Source organism: Danio aesculapii, chromosome 6 (assembly GCF_903798145.1).
Source record: "Danio aesculapii chromosome 6, fDanAes4.1, whole genome shotgun sequence".
In the NCBI taxonomy this organism is placed as follows: domain Eukaryota; kingdom Metazoa; phylum Chordata; class Actinopteri; order Cypriniformes; family Danionidae; genus Danio; species Danio aesculapii.
Window position 1 is genome coordinate 61,341,331 of NC_079440.1, and position 18,029 is coordinate 61,359,359.

Sequence of the window (18,029 nt, forward strand, 5' to 3'; positions counted from 1 at the left end):
ACATTATAATTAAAAATGAAAAATATCTCTTTTATTTTAGCGATTTCCATTCATTTTAATTCACTTTTACTAATGGTACACTGAAAAATATATATATTTCTGCTCATTCAAACTACTAAATTAAAATGAGCTTAAACAACACAATTCTTTATATTTTTTATGTTTTATCCTCAGAAATTTGGTACAAGTGTTAAGTTAACTTAATAGATTTGTGTTGGGACAACATGAATGAATTGTGTGGAACCCTGCATGTTTTACAGTGTACTAAAGTAATACTAAAGCAAAAACACATTAAAAATATTTGTTAAAACACATCAGTCTAACCTCAAATATTAATCCTGGAATAAAATATGTAATGAAATATTAAATTTTACTCAGTGTACACTGTAAAACATAAAAAATCGATTGATTAAAAAGTGAGTTAGCTAGTTATAACTTGAACTGTTGTTCCATTGCTGTAATCACTGTTGTATTAACAACATTTGTACAATTATGCACATAAATCATTTACTTAATAAGTCAACGGTTTTACTCACTTTTTAAGTACACTGTAAAAAATATTTTACAGAAATTTACTGTAAAATAACAGACATTAAATTACAGAAATTTCCTTAAATTATAATGTCTGGTAAATTTCTGTTATTCAACCTCTGTATTTTAACAGTAAATTTCCATAATTTAACAGCTGTTATTTTACGTTTTTTCCTCCGGCACTCCAGCTGCTGAAAAAAAACACATAAAATTAAAGCTGCAAGCAGCGATGATAGGGACCTCGCACCCGGGCTCACCGCCGCCCGGTGGCCGTAGGATGACAGAGAACCGCGAACAATAATAATTTATTCCGATACATAAAAAAAATCTGTGAAAATCACAGATTTATGTCAAACTTGCTCCCGTCAGCAGGTGGCGCTATGACTGTGACTCAAGATTGGCATGTAGATTTCTTCAGGAGTGAATTTTAATGAAGCATGTGAATTTTCAGGCAGATCGGACTTTGTTTGGCTGAGTTATAGGCATTTTTACTGTTGCCACCAGGTGGCGCTATGACTGTGACTCAATAATGGCATGTACATGTCTTCAGGAGAGCAATCTTATCAACCATGTAAAGTTTTAGGCAGATCGGATATTGTTTGGCTGAGTTATAGGCAATTTTAAGTTTGCCAGCAGGTGGCGCTATAACTGTTTCGAGTTATTGGCATGTAAACATGTTCAGGTCAGGACACTTATCAAATGTGTGAGTTTTGAGGCTGATCGGATCATGCATGCCTGAGTTATAACAACTTGATGTTTCATGGCGAATCATCAAAGTTTGCGAGTCCGCCACGGACACGCCCATCGACGAAAACTCTAGACCTTCACAATATATCATCGATACTGCTTTCAGATGACACCACTCAAATTTGGTGCTGATATCATGAAATTTGTGGGAGGAGTTTGTTTCACTGTAAATCATGTCATTTCCTGTAGCCAGCAGGTGGCGCTATAACTGTATCGGGATATTGGCATGTAATCGTGTTCAGGTCAGGACGGTTATCAAACGTGTGAATTTTGAGGCAGATCGGATAATGCATGCCTGACTTATAAGAACTTGATGTTTCGTGGCGAGTCGTCAAAATTTACGAGGCCGCCACGGACACGCCCATCGACGAAAACTCTAAAGCTTCGCAATTTAACATCGCCAAGGCCTTTAGATGACATAACCCAATTTTGGTGTCGATCGGACGAAATCCCTAGGAGGAGTTCGTTAAAGTACAACGCCTAGAAATGGCAAAATCGCCACTTTTTCGCCGCAGGAAGCCATAAATATCCGACTTCCTGTTGGTTTTGAGATATCGCTCCTTGAGACTTTTTTGTAGGTCTTGGCATGTTTGAGGTGTGTGCCAATTTTCGTGCATGTGCGTGATTCGTGGCTCGGGGGCTTGTCCGTATCAATTTTCTAGGTGGCGCTGTCGAGTCATTTTGCCACGCCTACTTCCGAAACCTATAATAAACGTAAATTTTCGCCACTTCTGGGGCGTGTGCAAATTTTCGTGAGTTTTCGGGCATGTTTAGACCCTCAAAATCGCGATTCATTCGGGAGAAGAATAATAATAATAATAATAATAATAATAATAATAATAATAATAATAATAATAATAATAATAATAATAATAAACGGAGCAATTCCAATAGGGCCTTGCACCGTTCGGTGCTCGGTCCCTAATAATGGATTTTTTTACAGTGTAGAGTAAACTACTCACTTTAAAACCAACAGGTTTACACACTTTTTAAAGTCAAGTCAAATAATCACTTTTAAAGCAACTGGTTTGTTCATTTTTTTATAAGTAAAATCAACCAATCACTCTGAAAGAAATTCTACTTACAAACATTAAAGTCAGCAAATTGCTTTAAAAACCACAGACTCACTCACTTTTTAAAGTGAACTCAATTAATTGCTTTAAAAGCAACAGGTTTACTTACTTTATACACTACCTTAAAAAAGACTTGTCAATCCCAGTTGTAATAGCAACAGATAATAACTTGACTTATAGTTGATCATTTGGAAAAGTGGCAGAAGTGGCTGATTTTTTCGATGAATCATCTGTTGAACTGCATCCCAATCATCACAAGTACTGCAGAAGACCTACTGGAACCAGCATGGAGCCAAGATTCCCATAGAAATCAGTCAAGTTTGGTGAAGGAGAAATCATGGTTTGGGGTTACATTCAGTATGGGGGTGTGCGAGAGATCTGCAGAGTGGATGGCAACATCAAGTCATATTATTATTTGTTGTTCCTAAAACTTGGATAGGCGACAAGACTTTTTTCAGGTAGTGTGTACTTTATAAAATCAACAAATCACTTTAAAATCCATTGGTTTACTCACTTTTTTAAAGTAAAGTCAACTTATTTCTTTAAAAACAACAGGTTTACTCACTTTTTTAAAGTCAACTAATCACTTTAGAAGCAATGGGTTTACCAGCGCAATCTCATAGCAATTCATAACCATTTGATTTAGTGTTCATTTTTTATTTACATTTTATTTTTTTACCATTTTTATGCAACCCACGTTCTCAGAATGAGCCTGGGTTGAAACAAAAACTGCAAAAATACGTACCTCCCGGGTCGTATTTCGCGGTCTCCAGAAACGTCCCCGGGACTACGTTCTCAGAATGAGCCTGGGTTGTTTTTATTATTTGTTTTTATTCCTCTTATACTTGTTTCTTTTATTCCTGTTTATGTAAAGCACTTTGAATTGCCACTGTGTATGAAATGTGCTATATAAATAAACTTGCCTTGCCTTAATTCATATTTATACGTTATCATTCATACATTTTACTGCGATTTACTCATCGCCTAATGAGGGCTAGGTTTAAGAAAGGGATATGGGGGCAGGCTTCCTTTTAAAAATCATACATTTTCATACAAATAAAATCATATGAATCATACATAAAATAGTTTGCATATGAACTCGGACGAGGTTTGCTTTAAAAGCAACAGGTTTACTTACTTTTAATAAGTAAAATCAACTAAATCACTTTAAAATCAACGGGTTTACTCAATTTTTAAAATAAAATCATATGAATTTGTATGAATTAGCCACTTCTCTGACAATACGCAAAATAGTTTGCATGTGAAATCAGACTGGGTTTACTCACATTTTGTGAGTGACGTCAACAAATGTCTTTAAAAGCAACATGTTTTTAAGTGAAGCCAAATAATTGCTGTAAAAAAATTACTTAATTTGTATGAGTAAAATCAACTAATCACTTTAAAAACAACTAATTGCTTTAAAAGCAACAGGGTTACTTACTTTTAATGAGTAAAATCAACCAAATCACTTTAAAATCAATGGGTTTACTCAATTTTTAAAATAAAATCATATGAATTTGTATGAATTATAGCCACTTTTCTGACAATACGCAAAATAGTTTGCTTGTGAAATTAGGTTTACTCATTTGTTTGTTTAAAAGCAACATGTTTACTCGCTTTTTTTTTTAAAGTAAAGTCAACTGATCACTTGTTACAGCGTACAATGATGCTGAAAAATTACATTTTGGCTAGTGCATTTATGGATCGTGGTGTTCGTCAAGACGCATGTAATAGTATGGAGAGGCAAAGTGTTGTTGAGGGACGTGCTGAAATTAACGCGCGGCTCGTCCTGCAGTTAGTGTGAGCCCATAATGACGCTGATCATTACAGATGAGAATTCCCTTAAACAGCCTGGGTTTGGATCCGGAACGCTCCACTCCATCTCCAGAGCCACCAACCACTGCTGCCGCCAAAAATAACACAGCAGCGCCACTCCAGCCCGCGCCTCACCACAGAGCGGCCCGCCGCAAGAGCCGGGATCAAAACACACACAAAAAAGGAAACACAGCATATTGGGGGAAGGAAAAAATTGTTCATATAACTTTACTCGACTTCTTATAAGATACACAGAATCTGCTGATGATTTTGGCTCCTGGTGAAGCCACAAAATCGAATCTACAGACGGGGCCAAGGCTGCAGAGAGAAACTGTGTGTGTGTAAGTGTGTGAGTGTGTGTGTGTTTGAGCTCAATGGAGATCTGATGAAATAAATTGCCTGCAGTGGTGGTTCATAGTAAAGTCATTCAGCAATGGCAATTACATTAATAATTCAGTGAACAGCCCATCAAACGCTCAGATTAAAGCTTGATAAATGAGACGACATGGCGCTGCTACAGTGAAAGGATCATTTATGCATGGATACAGGAGATTTAATGTATTTGTTCTGGTCATGTTTATGACCAAGTGCATTACAACTTAATTCTGTCGAATACTGACTAGAGATTCTTCACAGCCTACAGAAAGGATTGTGAAAATGATTGTGTTTAATTAAATGTAAACTGTGGGAGAATGTTTAATTCAACAGTGTTGACTTTTTTTTATGTGAGCATCACAGTTGTAGATTCAGTTATGGGAAGAAAACTGGTGTCACGTAGGCCTCGTCATTCTCTATGAGGTTATCAAAACACAATGCTGCCCCACTGAGGACACATGAGAGCTGCACACCAGCCGAGAATATAATTCATTCATTCATTTTCCTTTGGTTTAGTCCATTTATTCATCACAGCAGAATGAACCGACAACTTATTCAGCATGTTTAACACAGTGGATGTCCTTCCAGCTGCAACCCAGTACTGGGAAACTCCCATAGACTCCCACATTCACGCACACACTCATACACTACGGCCAATTTAGTTAATCAGTTCCCCTATAGAGCATGTGTTTGGACTGTCGGGGAAACCGGAGCACCTGGAGAAAACCCACGCCAACATGGGGAGAACATGCAAACTCCAGACAGAAATGCTAATGGTGCTGCCGGGACTCGAACCTGCGACCTTCTTGCTGTAAGGCAATCGTGCTAACCACTGAGTCACCTCGAGAATAAAATAAACAACAAAAACTTTACCAAAGTAAATTAATACAATTAAATAATTTAGTTTCGTTCGGCTTAGTCCCTTTATTCATCAAGGATCGCCACAGCGGAATGAACCCCCAACTTATCCAGCATGTTTTACACAGCGGATGCCTTTCCAGCTGCAACCCAGTACTGGGAAATATATAATAATAAGTTTTCAGAAAATTAAATGCTTTGTGAATGGTTTTTAGCAGCTGTTGGGATGTTTTAGAGTTTGTTTTGGTGTGTTTTGATTGGTTTTAGCATTGATAAACGGTTTCTGAATGGTTTTTATCATAGCTCTGCAGTTGTTGAGTGTTTTGATTGGTTATTAGCGTTGCAGTGCGTTGTCGGGGTGTTTTGATTGGTTTTCAGCCTTTCTGGCCGGTTGCTGGAGTGTTTTGATTGGTTATTAGCGTTGCAGTGCGTTGTAGGGGTGTTTTGATTGGTTTTCAGCGTTTCTGGCCGGATTCTGGGGTGTTTTGATTGGTTTGTAGCACGTTGCTGTGCGGTTGCTGGGGTGTTTTGATTGGTCTCTAACTTTAGTCAGAAAGAAAATCCCAAATTTAGGCCTGTATGATTACAGTTTCTCCCAATTGTTTACTCACATTTTCTGAAAGCATATTGTCAGAACTCTACACACAATTCAAAACACACACATATTGGGCAACACACTTCAATTCTCCTGCAAAATGAAACTTTACATTCAAAACAATGTGATTTCTTCTCAAAATGGTGTTTTGTTTTCAAATGACACACACAAGCCATCACATGACTAGCTATTTATAAGAACCAGTTGATCACTGATGTGCTTAATGTAAAACACTATGACCTCTTGTTCTCCATTCATCATAATGACTTACTGTTACACTTCAGACAGTACTCAGGCCTGCATGAATATATTGTAAAATATTTCACAATTGTTTTTATACAAAATACATGGTACCAAATATATTTTACTGTATTTTCCCCACAAAAACAGTGTACAAAGTGTTCATCCCAACCAACACACAGTTGCACATAACGTGGTCCTACATATGCCATCAACAGAAGGATTTACAGAATACAGGTACAGTAAAAAAGAAAAACTTTCCCTCCCCAGGCAGAAAATAATTCCTCAATAGGACTGAGAAATGGAGAATATGGAGAAAGATAAACAACTGAAAAACGTGGGTGGGCAGTGAACCAGTTATGAAGCAGATGAGCTCTGATTTCTACATTACATTTATGTGAGACCGGTGTTTACCTACAGTATGTGATGAGTTAGCATGCAAAGTAGGACAACTGACTTTACAGTTGTGCATGACAGTGTGTTTCTTGTGAAAACAAGAGATTTCCTGCATGAAAGTTGTGCCAAATGCAGAGAATTGTGTGCAGTGTTTTGAAAAAAAAAGTGTGTTTTAAACCTGCAATGTGAGTGTAAAGCAGGAATTGTGCTTGTAGTTTAGCAGAATTGGTTCAGTGGGTCGGTGCATCAGTTACATGTTGTAGTCATTGTGTCTGAAGTACAAGTAATTGTGCGTAAACAACTAAAAACTGTAATATTCTTAATTAATGTAAGAATATATGTGAGGTTTTTGTTATTACTACAAAATGGAAATGTGATTACTTTTAGTAAAAATTCTAACAAAAATTATATATATATATATATATATATATAAGATATTTTTTCTGATAACCCTGGAAACGTGTAAGAGTCGTAAAGTGAGTTATTACTTTATGTTTAAGTCGAAATGCACCAAAAATATTAACTACTAATAATATAATGGGACATGTACATGTTTGGAAACGGCGCAAAGCTGAGAATGAACTGAAATGATAAATGGGATAATAATTGTTTTTCCACTAGGTGGAGCCATAGATTTGTATTTGGTTACCAGTGGGGTAATCTAAAAGATTAAATAAATAAAAATAAAATAAAAATAAAGCCGATCTGCGTTAGAATAAAACCTACATGAAATATTGTTATTGTTGTTAAAGTTATTGATATTGAAAGTAAAGATTTTGATGGATGTGGAGGGATGACATCAATCTGTTTGTTATGCAATAGAGCTATATTTACAAATTGTGTAACGACATATGCGAATAACATGTCCAAATATAAAGGTTTCCTTATGCCGTGACTGAAATACTGATATATATATATATATATATATATATATATATATATATATATATATATATATATATATATATATATATATATATATATAGTTTTTTGCACAATAAATAACATGTATTTATTGCTTAGATACAGCTAATGTAAATTTAATAAATAAATTTTAATTCTGTCAGAATTCATTAAACAATTGCCGAGGATTATTCAGGTGTAAATTGTGATTTTGATTTATTTTTGCGGGGATTTATGGGGCGTCAGTCAGTTATATGCAGAATCCAGCCATTTATTGCCATTATATTTATATAATATTATATATGATATGATATTCATAAATTGTCTAAGCGTATTACTGGAATAGTGAGAATACGCAGAAAGTAAACACAACAAAATAAATAGTGATTATGAAATAAAGGGGGAATAAAAGACAGACGAGCCACATAAATACATGAACATTAATGAATTAAGATGATGTAATATTTAATATTTATAATTCATGAATCAAAACCATCGTCATGATTTTTCGCGCCAACAGAGATTCATGACCTACATCCAGATTCCAGACATCGATTTATCCGCGCTCTTCGCATTGATCTCCTATTGGCTGTGTTCGTCCGCGCGGAGTCACGTGAGCAGGCAGTACCGCGTCTTTCTGCCTGCGCGTGATGTCATCCACGCACTACTTTCAGTCGCCGCCTGATTTACTCAGGGATCAATCGTAAAGACAAATGCTGTGATTGCGATGGAAAAAGCGGGATGTAAGATAAAAACAACACGAATAATATTACTGCAAACATCGACACGTCCGCGCGCCTGCAGTGCTGGACTTTAAACGCGTTTTGAAGGATATAATCTTCAATTTGAAGCTCGTGTTTGTGTACAGTTTGTTTGATGTTAGCATGCTAGTTTATCTAGTGGTTATATGAGTATTGTTTCCAGCACCAGCTCGAGGACAGCACGCGCTGACAGACATGTGTGTTTACTGTAGTAAAGCGGTGTAAAGGTGTGTTTGTTCGGGGATTGGAGCGGAATGGCACCGCGGTGGATCGTCATTTTCGTGGCTTTACTGTGCGGTGAGTCCAGCATCATGTTCAGTGTCCATCTGCTGCATATAATCCATCACAATCCTCAAATAACACTAAAGACATATCATATTAATGTGTTTTTTGGGACTTTCTCCTTTATAATATAATTTCATAAAAGTATTATTTGCAAACTCTAAATGGCGAAATCATAATAGCAGCCAATGACTATCAAAGTACAACATTGTTCACAGTCAAATAAACAGTGTTAATGTTGTTTTCAAGTCATACTTGCATACTAATTCCGATCGAATATTCAAAGTAACATGATAAACAATATAGAGACTTCTAAATGAACGAATATACGAATATAAAACCAACTTTACCTCTATTATCATACACTAAAGCATACTTATAGCATTGCATACAAATTGCATAGCATCTCATACTTGAATGCTATTTTAGACCGAATAGTGTATATATAGAATATATAGTGTGTGATATTCTAATCTGTACACTATAAAAACAGTGCATTAAACACTATATATACGCTATTCGGTGTGGTAGGATTTCAAATCAACATTAGCACCATTTTTAATTGACTGTGAACAATGTACTTTGATAGTCTTTGGCTGATTAATAACATTTCCCTATTTAGAATTTGCAAATTATTACTTTTCTGAGATTATATTAGGAATGTGAAAATCTGAATGTGCGAATATAAAAGCATATCGTGTAGGAAATGTTATATACACTGTAAATACAGTGTCAAAACACTGTATATACCAGTGGTGTAGTCCTAAAAAAAAGGGTAGTGCACTATTATCCACCCAATCCAAATTTTAAAATTAGGGACAGAAACGATGAATGTCAATGTTTCTTTGATTCATTTTATATATATATATATATACATACATACATATACACACACACACACATATACATACTAAACATCAGTTACCTTTAACTATTGACTTCCAAAAAAAGTCAATGGTTACAGGTTTCCAGCTTTCTTCGAAATATCTTCTTTTGTGTTCAACAGAATAAAAAAGACAAACCGGTTTGGAACAAGTAAAGATTGAGTTATTTGATGACAATTTTAATTTTTTTGGGGTGAACTATTCATTTAAAAATGACAAATATTTAAACAAATTTCTTCATTTTAATCCCAATTCAATGATTTATGCTTAAGTAATAGTGACCCCAGCAGACACAGAGATTGGCTGAGTATATTGAGCTGTATTTAAATGTATATGAGCCTATATATATATATATATATATATATATATATATATATATATATATATATAAATATATAAATACTACCCTATACTCAAGTACATTTCTATCCATGTATTAAATAAAACTGCCACTTTTTAAATTCATAATAGCATAAATATAAACATATTAAAAACTTAAAGGCTAATTTACATATTTCACTATCATAATGTAAGTTATAATAGAAAATAATTTTTAATTTGATATGACACATGATGTTAGACTCTGATGTTAACAACATTAACAGTATTTAATTGACTGACCAATGTTGTAATTTGATAGGCATTTTCTGCTAATAATATTTCACTACTTATAAGTTGCAAATAATATTTTAATGAAATTATATTGTTAAAAAGAAAATCAGAATGTGCGAATAAAAAACCAACTTTACTCCTCAAATACGCTTAATTGAAAATATATTATACACTATTGGGTCTGAAATGGCATATGACTTCAAAAACAACATTAGCACTATTTAATTGACTGTGAACAATGCTGCACTCTGATAGTCATTGGCTGCTAATATAATTAGCAGTTTCCCTGGGAAATATTTGCATAATGTCCCTGTCTAGAATTTGCAAATAATACTTTTCTGAAATTATATTATTAGGAAGAAAGTCCGAATGCTGAACTAACTCTACCTCAGTATCTATCATACACTACATATTCTATAGCATCTCATACTTGCATGCTATTTTAGACCTAATAGTCTATATGTGGAATAAATAGTGTATGATATTCAATACACTATTAATACAGTGTATCAAACACTATGTTCTATATTTACACTATTCGGCATTTAAGTATGACTTAATCACTAGCACTATTTAATTAACTGAACAATGTTGTACTTTGATAGTCACTGGCTGATAAGATTTCACTATTTAGAATTTGCAAATAATACTTTAATGAAATTATAATAATGTGAAAGTCTGAATGTGAGTATATAAAACCAACTTTCAGTATCTCTCATACTCTACAATATCTCAATATCTATCACACAAGACTACATATTCTATAGCATGTCACACTTCAGTCAGTCTTTATTCATTTCCCGAAGGCAATTTGGTTGCAGCATACAACAGAGTTCATACGGGTGCTGGAAATTCTGGAAAATGCTTGATTTTTAATATAGTGTTTTCAAGGTTAGAAAAGTACTTCGATTTTGGACAAAGTGCTTGAACCTGCTTGAATTTGGAATTGCATTGCTTTCATAATAATTCATTATCTTACCATGTACTTTTTCTTTTATCTTAAAATGCATTTTGCACATAACGAAAACCATTTGACAGGTGGGACATTTGCCATACAGTTAAAACAGTCCTAACCTAAAGTAATATTGACAATAATTAAAAGTAATATTGATGGAAGCTTACAAACTATGGTTTCATATTTGGTGATGGATTTTCGAAACGGTTGACATAGTTCATTAATTTGCAGCAGGAATATTCTCTGACTCATAAGGATTTAATTTGTGACATGACTTGAATAGCGATGGACATGAAAGTTTGGTACTACACCCAAACACAATCTGACTATATGCTCATTTTTTTATTTTTTTATTTTTTTATTTTTCAAATATATTTTTATTGAACATTTTTGGTGCAAAAACATGTCAAAAAATTACACTGAGTAGAAAGATAATATCTGTCATACATGAAATTTGAGTTTTTTTGAGTTCTGACCCCCACATGGAAAATAGACATAAAATAATAATAATAGTAAATAAAATTACATTGTAATTAAATAAACAACCAATAAATAATAATAACACTAATAATAATAATAATAAAAAACAATAATAAAAATGACAAAAAAAATACAATATTACATTGCAAAAAGGCATATTACATTTCTTTTGTCCTGGCTGAGTCTAACAGACAAGCTTTTAGTCTTAGAGACTTAGAGGTTCCTAGATGATCAAAGAAAGGGTCCCAGGTCCGATAAAATAGAAAAGGTTTATTCTTCATAGCTGTGGAGAAAGCCTCAAGTGGGATTATGCTGCAGACTGCAAGCAGCCATACGCTCATTTTTTGAGAAATCAACTTTAGGTAGAAAGAGACCAAACTTAAAAAGATACTTCATCCAATAACTGTACTATATATATATATTTATTTATTTATTTATTTTATTTTTATTTTACTGTTATTGGGTTAACTATTTCAATAAATCTATGCTCCAAAGTATTCAACCATTTAAGTTGAAATGTCATATTGTGTTTTTTAAAATAGCACAATGCCTTTAAATGTGAAAGTACATACAGCAAATATAAATGTAATTTATCGTGGTTGTTTGGTGCTGAAAAAACATAAAAAAGCACCTTGAAAGTGCTTGAAAAGTGCTGGAATTTGAAGGTGTAAAAGCCCTGATACAAGCATGTCACACACAAAACACATACAATACAAATTCTACCCTAAAATTAAAAACTTTACAGCAGAGGGGATGAATGAAAGTCTAAACTGATTTGTTTAACTAATAGGAGTTCTATATCGAATACCAGAAGGGAGAAGATCAAACTCGCGATGCATAACATAATTTCAGAAAAGTATTATTTTCCAATTCTAAATATGAAAATCATATTAGCAGATAATGACTGTCAAAGTACAACATTGTTCACAATCAATGAAACAGTGCTAGTGCTGAAGTCATACCTGATGACATACTGTACATGCTATTTATAGCAAACTGTGTAAATATAGAATTTATAGTGTTTGATACACGATTTATATAGTGTATATAGTATAGTATGTCACAATATATTATATCCATACACCATTCAGTCTAAAACAGCATGCAAGTTTTGAGTAAAGCTCAGAGTGTTCTGTCAGATGATTCCCATAGGTCTGCATGATATTGGGAGAAAGCTATCATCGTGGTTTTCTGCGATATACATTGCAATATGAATATAATTTCACAAGATGACTTCAGTAACTCTCTTTAAAAAAAATCATAAACTGAAATTGGAGATTAGTTGCTTTACTTTAAAAACAGTGAGTAAACCCATTGCCCTAAACGCCACAAGTTGACTTACTTGAGTAAAACTGAGTAAATTCGTTGTAACTTGGAAGGGTTGAGTTAACTTAATTTTTGTAATTACACACATTATTCATTTACGTAATCATTTTAATTCAATGGGTTTACTCACTTTTTAAAGTAAAGTCAGCTAATCACTTTAAAAGCAGTGCGTTTACTTTTTACGTAAAGCAAACTAATATGTTTTTACACTGTAATTTTACATGGATTGGGATGGTTTTGTTGGGGAGTACATCTGCATAAAATATACACAATTATACAAAAATTAAAGCACAGAAGAGAACAATTGAACAAAGATTAAAACAAGTGCTTCATGGTTTTCGGTGGAGTTTAACAGTATTGTGCTCAATATTATATTGAAACTCAATCAAATCAGGGCTGCATGATATTGGACAATTGACATTGCGATATTTAGTTTGTCTGCAATTTTATATACTGCGTTGTGTATATATTTTCACAGGATGACTTGTACCTATTTGAAATGACTTTATCATTTTACATTGATTGGTATTATTTTTATAGAGTAGTATCTGCATAAAATACAATACGACTGAACAGATACAAATACATTTTATGATTTTCTGTGGAATCTAACAGTATTTAGGTATAGAAATTCAACAATAATAAATAAAATAACACCGTATAGTGTAGATGTAGTGTAATACAATTAATTTAGGTTTATATACCATTATAAATACCAAGTTTACTTAAATCTAACAAAGTCACAGATCCTAAAAAAACACATCCAAATGACAATCTTTCACACTATTTTAAGGTTAAACTTTGCCATAACTCCAAAAATCCCATGTTCTGAACTGTGGTGCTGATCAACTATAAAACCAACTTGACATTGCTGATCCTGCGACGTGACTATTGCAGATTCACACACTGTGATATCGATGCTGAATATATATTTTGTGCAGCCCTAAATCAAATGTAAAGTAACCCCATATAGTCTTCATATAAATAAAAATTACCCAATTAATCTTTGTTAAAGTGGAAAACTTTGTCATTTCTTTTACCCAAATGGTTTAAATTCACTTGAAATATCTAAGTTATATGTTTATATGTAGCATCTAATACTGTGTTTGTGTAGAGGTTGGATGTGAAGTCATTGAGTCAACTCTTGTGTAAAAACAGAAACCCTATTTGGCTCTTCATGTTGACATATCTTCACAGGATTGTAGCTTTTAACTTGCACTTTATTTTTTGACCAATTTATGGTTGAATGGTGTCCCTTGCATCACTCTAAGCAAATTCTGAGTTGTTTTTGTTTAAACGATAAGGTCAACCATCAGTTCTAATGCTGGTTTAAAGGGTTAATACAGTACCATCTTCATTTCCACACAGCGTAATAATGACATCATAATGTACGTATAAGCTGTGCAGGATTTCCACTGGCCTGCTGCTCCGCTTGTGCATTAATCACGCGTCTGATCGGCTTACAGCTTCTGTTCTCTGGTCATTATCAGAGGGTGTGTCTGTGGTCACTTCCCATGAGTCAACAGAACTCGACTGACCTGCCAGAAGAGCCAGAAAAACCCAATGGAAATCACCACAGCTTCCACCAACATACAGAAACCGTGTTGAAACCGTGAACCAGAAATATATTTTGATAATAGCGATATAGGTTTGTAAAGAATTAAAATTTTATATATATTTTTATACACACACACAGTTAAAGTTTGGTGTATTCCTTTTTATTTAAAGTGTGTGTGCTGCAAAATATTGAGAATACAGAGCTAAAGCTTGACTTTCACAAAATTACTTGCAAATGTAATCAGAAAATCAGTCTAAAATATTGCAATTCGATCTTCAGGTCAAATCACACAACCCTTTTTGGCTTTTATAAAGCAGCTTCATACAGTTAAGTGAGAAACAAGGAAAATTACCCCACAAGGGTCCAGGTTTACCAAGTCCAGTTTAAAAAAAACAATGCATTGAATTAGGGCAGCACGGTGGCTCAGTGATTAGCACGGTGGCCTCACAGCAAGAAGGTCGCTGATTCGACTCCCAGCTAGGCATGTGCCGGTATCACATTTTCATGCTGCGATTAATTGATTGAGCTTTTATCACGGTATACGGTATTATCACGATATTTTACTAGAGAAACAGGTAAAAAAACACAAAAAACTTCAGTTTCGTCAACTTAGTAACTTTAATAACTTTTTAATTAACTAAAAGTACTTTAAACATTTAAATACAAATAAATATAAATAAAACAATACACAATATAAAAGTAAACTTGAGCAATTATATCAAGGTGAATGTGCAAAGAGAAACCGTCTTCGATCAGCAATCCCTCTGCATTTTTTTGGAGCCCAAAATATTTCCAAACCTCTGACTTTACCCTTTTTGAAGGGGGATAAATTGTCGGCAGCGTTCCTCCTTCCGCCATGCTGCTTCTTCGTGTGAGGATTAGTGCGGTGGCAGCAGCGGCGCGCAGTGCGTGCACACAGTGCTTCTACATGCGGGGATTGTTTACATCAGAGTGCGCATCAGTTCTGCGCAGCATATACGCAGTGTTTCTTCAAGCGGTTGATGGAAAATAAGCTAAGGCGCGTTCTAAGAATATAAATTCGGATCTATTATTTTTCATGGTATTTTGAAGTGCCCGCGATAACAATATCGTGCATATTCATTACCGTGATTTATCGCATTACCGAATACCGGCACAAGCCTACTCCCAGCTGGGTGTTTCTGTGTGGAGTTCTCCCCGGGTTTCCTCCGGGTGCTCCGGTTTCCCCCACAGTCCAAACACATGCGCTAAAGAGGAATTGATTAACTAAATTGGCCCTAGTGTATGGGTGTTTCCCACTACTAGGTTGCGGCTGGAAGGGCATCCGCTGTGTAAAACATGCTGGAATAGTTGGCGGTTCATTCCGCTGTGGCAACCCCTGATAAATTTCCTATAAAAACACAACGGATGTACATAACATAATACAAGCATACGTAAACAAATGCAGGCATCCATGTTTACATTGTGTGGCACAGTTTTGCATAAAAATTGCCAATTTTAGTTAGTGTTTGTTTAATTTCAGATACAGAACTTGGTGGAATAAGTGTGGGACATTTATTTTTGAGTATTTTTCAGATTAGTTTGACCAAAATCACGATCATATTGATAAAGGTTTTGTATTTGTAGCCATAGCAGTTGTCCTGTGTCATGTAGAACCTACTAAATACCAGGAGTTTTAGTTAAAGCCTGTTTGCTAGCTTGTGAATGATACACAGTCTCGATTTTCAGGTTGTGGCCAATATTGTTAAACAGCAAGAGGTGACCCTTATGTTCATGTGTTAACAATAAAGCGCATTACAATGGCTCAGTATATATCTGATCTTGTTTACATATCTGCTTTCTCCATCATCAGTCAAATAGTGAGTCACACAGACAGCTTATAAACTGTGGGAAGAGTTTAGCATTGGATTCAAAAGACCGAGTGCATGTCAACTACATTTGCATCTCAGATTCCAATGTTTTATATTGGTTTTAAATATCTGCATAAGTCTGCATTAGATTAAGATGTACTGTGCTTATTTTGATAGCACACATTTGTTAGTCTTAAGGTGAACAATTAATCCATGCAAGTTAATCCACTGAGGAAAAAACAGTTTGTTTTGTTAATCTTCAGTCTGAGCGTCTGCTTCTGCTCTGATAAGTACAGCAGATGTATGTGGTGACGCTATTCCAGTTCTCACTAGTAACTAGTGACTTATTACCTTCCTGTTTTATAAGATATTATATATTTATTACAGGCCTGTAGCCAGCCTAGTGAAAAAAAAGGGGGGGGGGGTGTTTAACTTAAACACATTTTGTTTAAGAAGTTTAAATGCAGCATTTTTGGTGAAATTGTATGAATTATTTTGTGCTGGATTAGCTTGTCCTCTGGAATCATGTGCATGCTTTTTGGAGATCATGTGCAAATATTGTCAGTCCAAACACACTATGTTTTTTCATTTTCATGGGGACTTCTCCTAGAGACTTCTCCTTTATATCTGATCAGAATAAAACGACTGAAGTGACCAGTGTAAACAGCCTCAAAAACACAGACGTGCATTAGCTCCTTTTGCTGTGAAGTGAGAGCTGATGGCGGAGGACTCTTGGTATTAAAGCCTTCATCGCACAGTTATTTTCAGAAACTTTAATGGCAAAAATATGGAATGGGAAGTCATGAGACTAATCAATAATGCCCAATGTACAGGACGTTCTGGGTAATTTGGCCAGTTAGTCTAGAACCTCATGGTAGCCACAGATTCTCATCTGTTAGGAAGTACTGTAAGTAACGTTAGCCTTACCCTGCTTGGCAGTCTTTTTGAACATATATTCAATATTTGATGCGGCTGCCTGCGTCTGTTTTTCTCGTATGACCCGTAGCGTTCGTCAGTATTGATGAAGATTTCGCATCAAAAGTTGAAACGTTACCGCTCGGATGGTTGTCACATGAATCGCGTCACATTATTGTGTGTTTGAGGCTCCATGCGATTCGAATTACAACTCAAGCCATAGTTATTTAAAATGACACTTTATTATAATATATATATATACATTTTTTAAATTCATTCATTCATTCATTTTCTTTTCAGCTTAGTCCCTATTAATCTGGGGTCGCCACAACGGAATGAACCGCCAACTTATCCAGCATTTGTTTTACACAGCGGATGCCCTTCCAGCCGCAACCCATCTCTGGGAAACACATACACACTTATTCACACACACATACACTACGGACAATTTAGCCTACCCAATTCACCTGTATAGCATGTCTTTGGACTGTGGAGAAACCGGAGCACCCGGAGGAAACCCACACGAACGCAGGGAGAACATGCAAACTCCACACAGAAACTGACCCAGCTGAGGCTCGAACCAGCAACCTTCTTGCTGTGAGGCGACAGCACTACCTATTGCGCCACTGCGTAGCCATTTTTTAAATTACACAAAGTAATTAAAAAGACAAATTCTGGACCTTTTGGTCGTGGGGGGTGGGTCGTCCGAACCCCCCAAACCCCCCCTGGCTACGGACATGTATAAGTAATTAAAAAGTACATATTCTGCATGTTCTTTTACATCCATAATCCAATGCCAACTATTACCTTAACTATTAACAGCCATCATATTTGGGATTTATTGAGCTAAAAGTCAAAAGTAATGGTATATTGGTGAGAATGTCACATTAAAAT

General features: G+C 34.9%; 1 protein-coding gene across 1 annotated transcript in view; it reads left to right on the plus strand.

The window, feature by feature from the left end:
• Positions 1-8,206: 8,206 nt before the first annotated feature.
• Positions 8,207-18,029, plus strand: part of igsf8 (immunoglobulin superfamily, member 8) — a 36,200-nt gene continuing 26,377 nt past the window's right edge. The window contains exon 1 of the mRNA XM_056460665.1: positions 8,207-8,591. Coding sequence (XP_056316640.1) covers positions 8,549-8,591 — 43 coding nt within the window. The 5' untranslated portion in view covers positions 8,207-8,548. The remainder of the gene's footprint in view (positions 8,592-18,029) is intronic.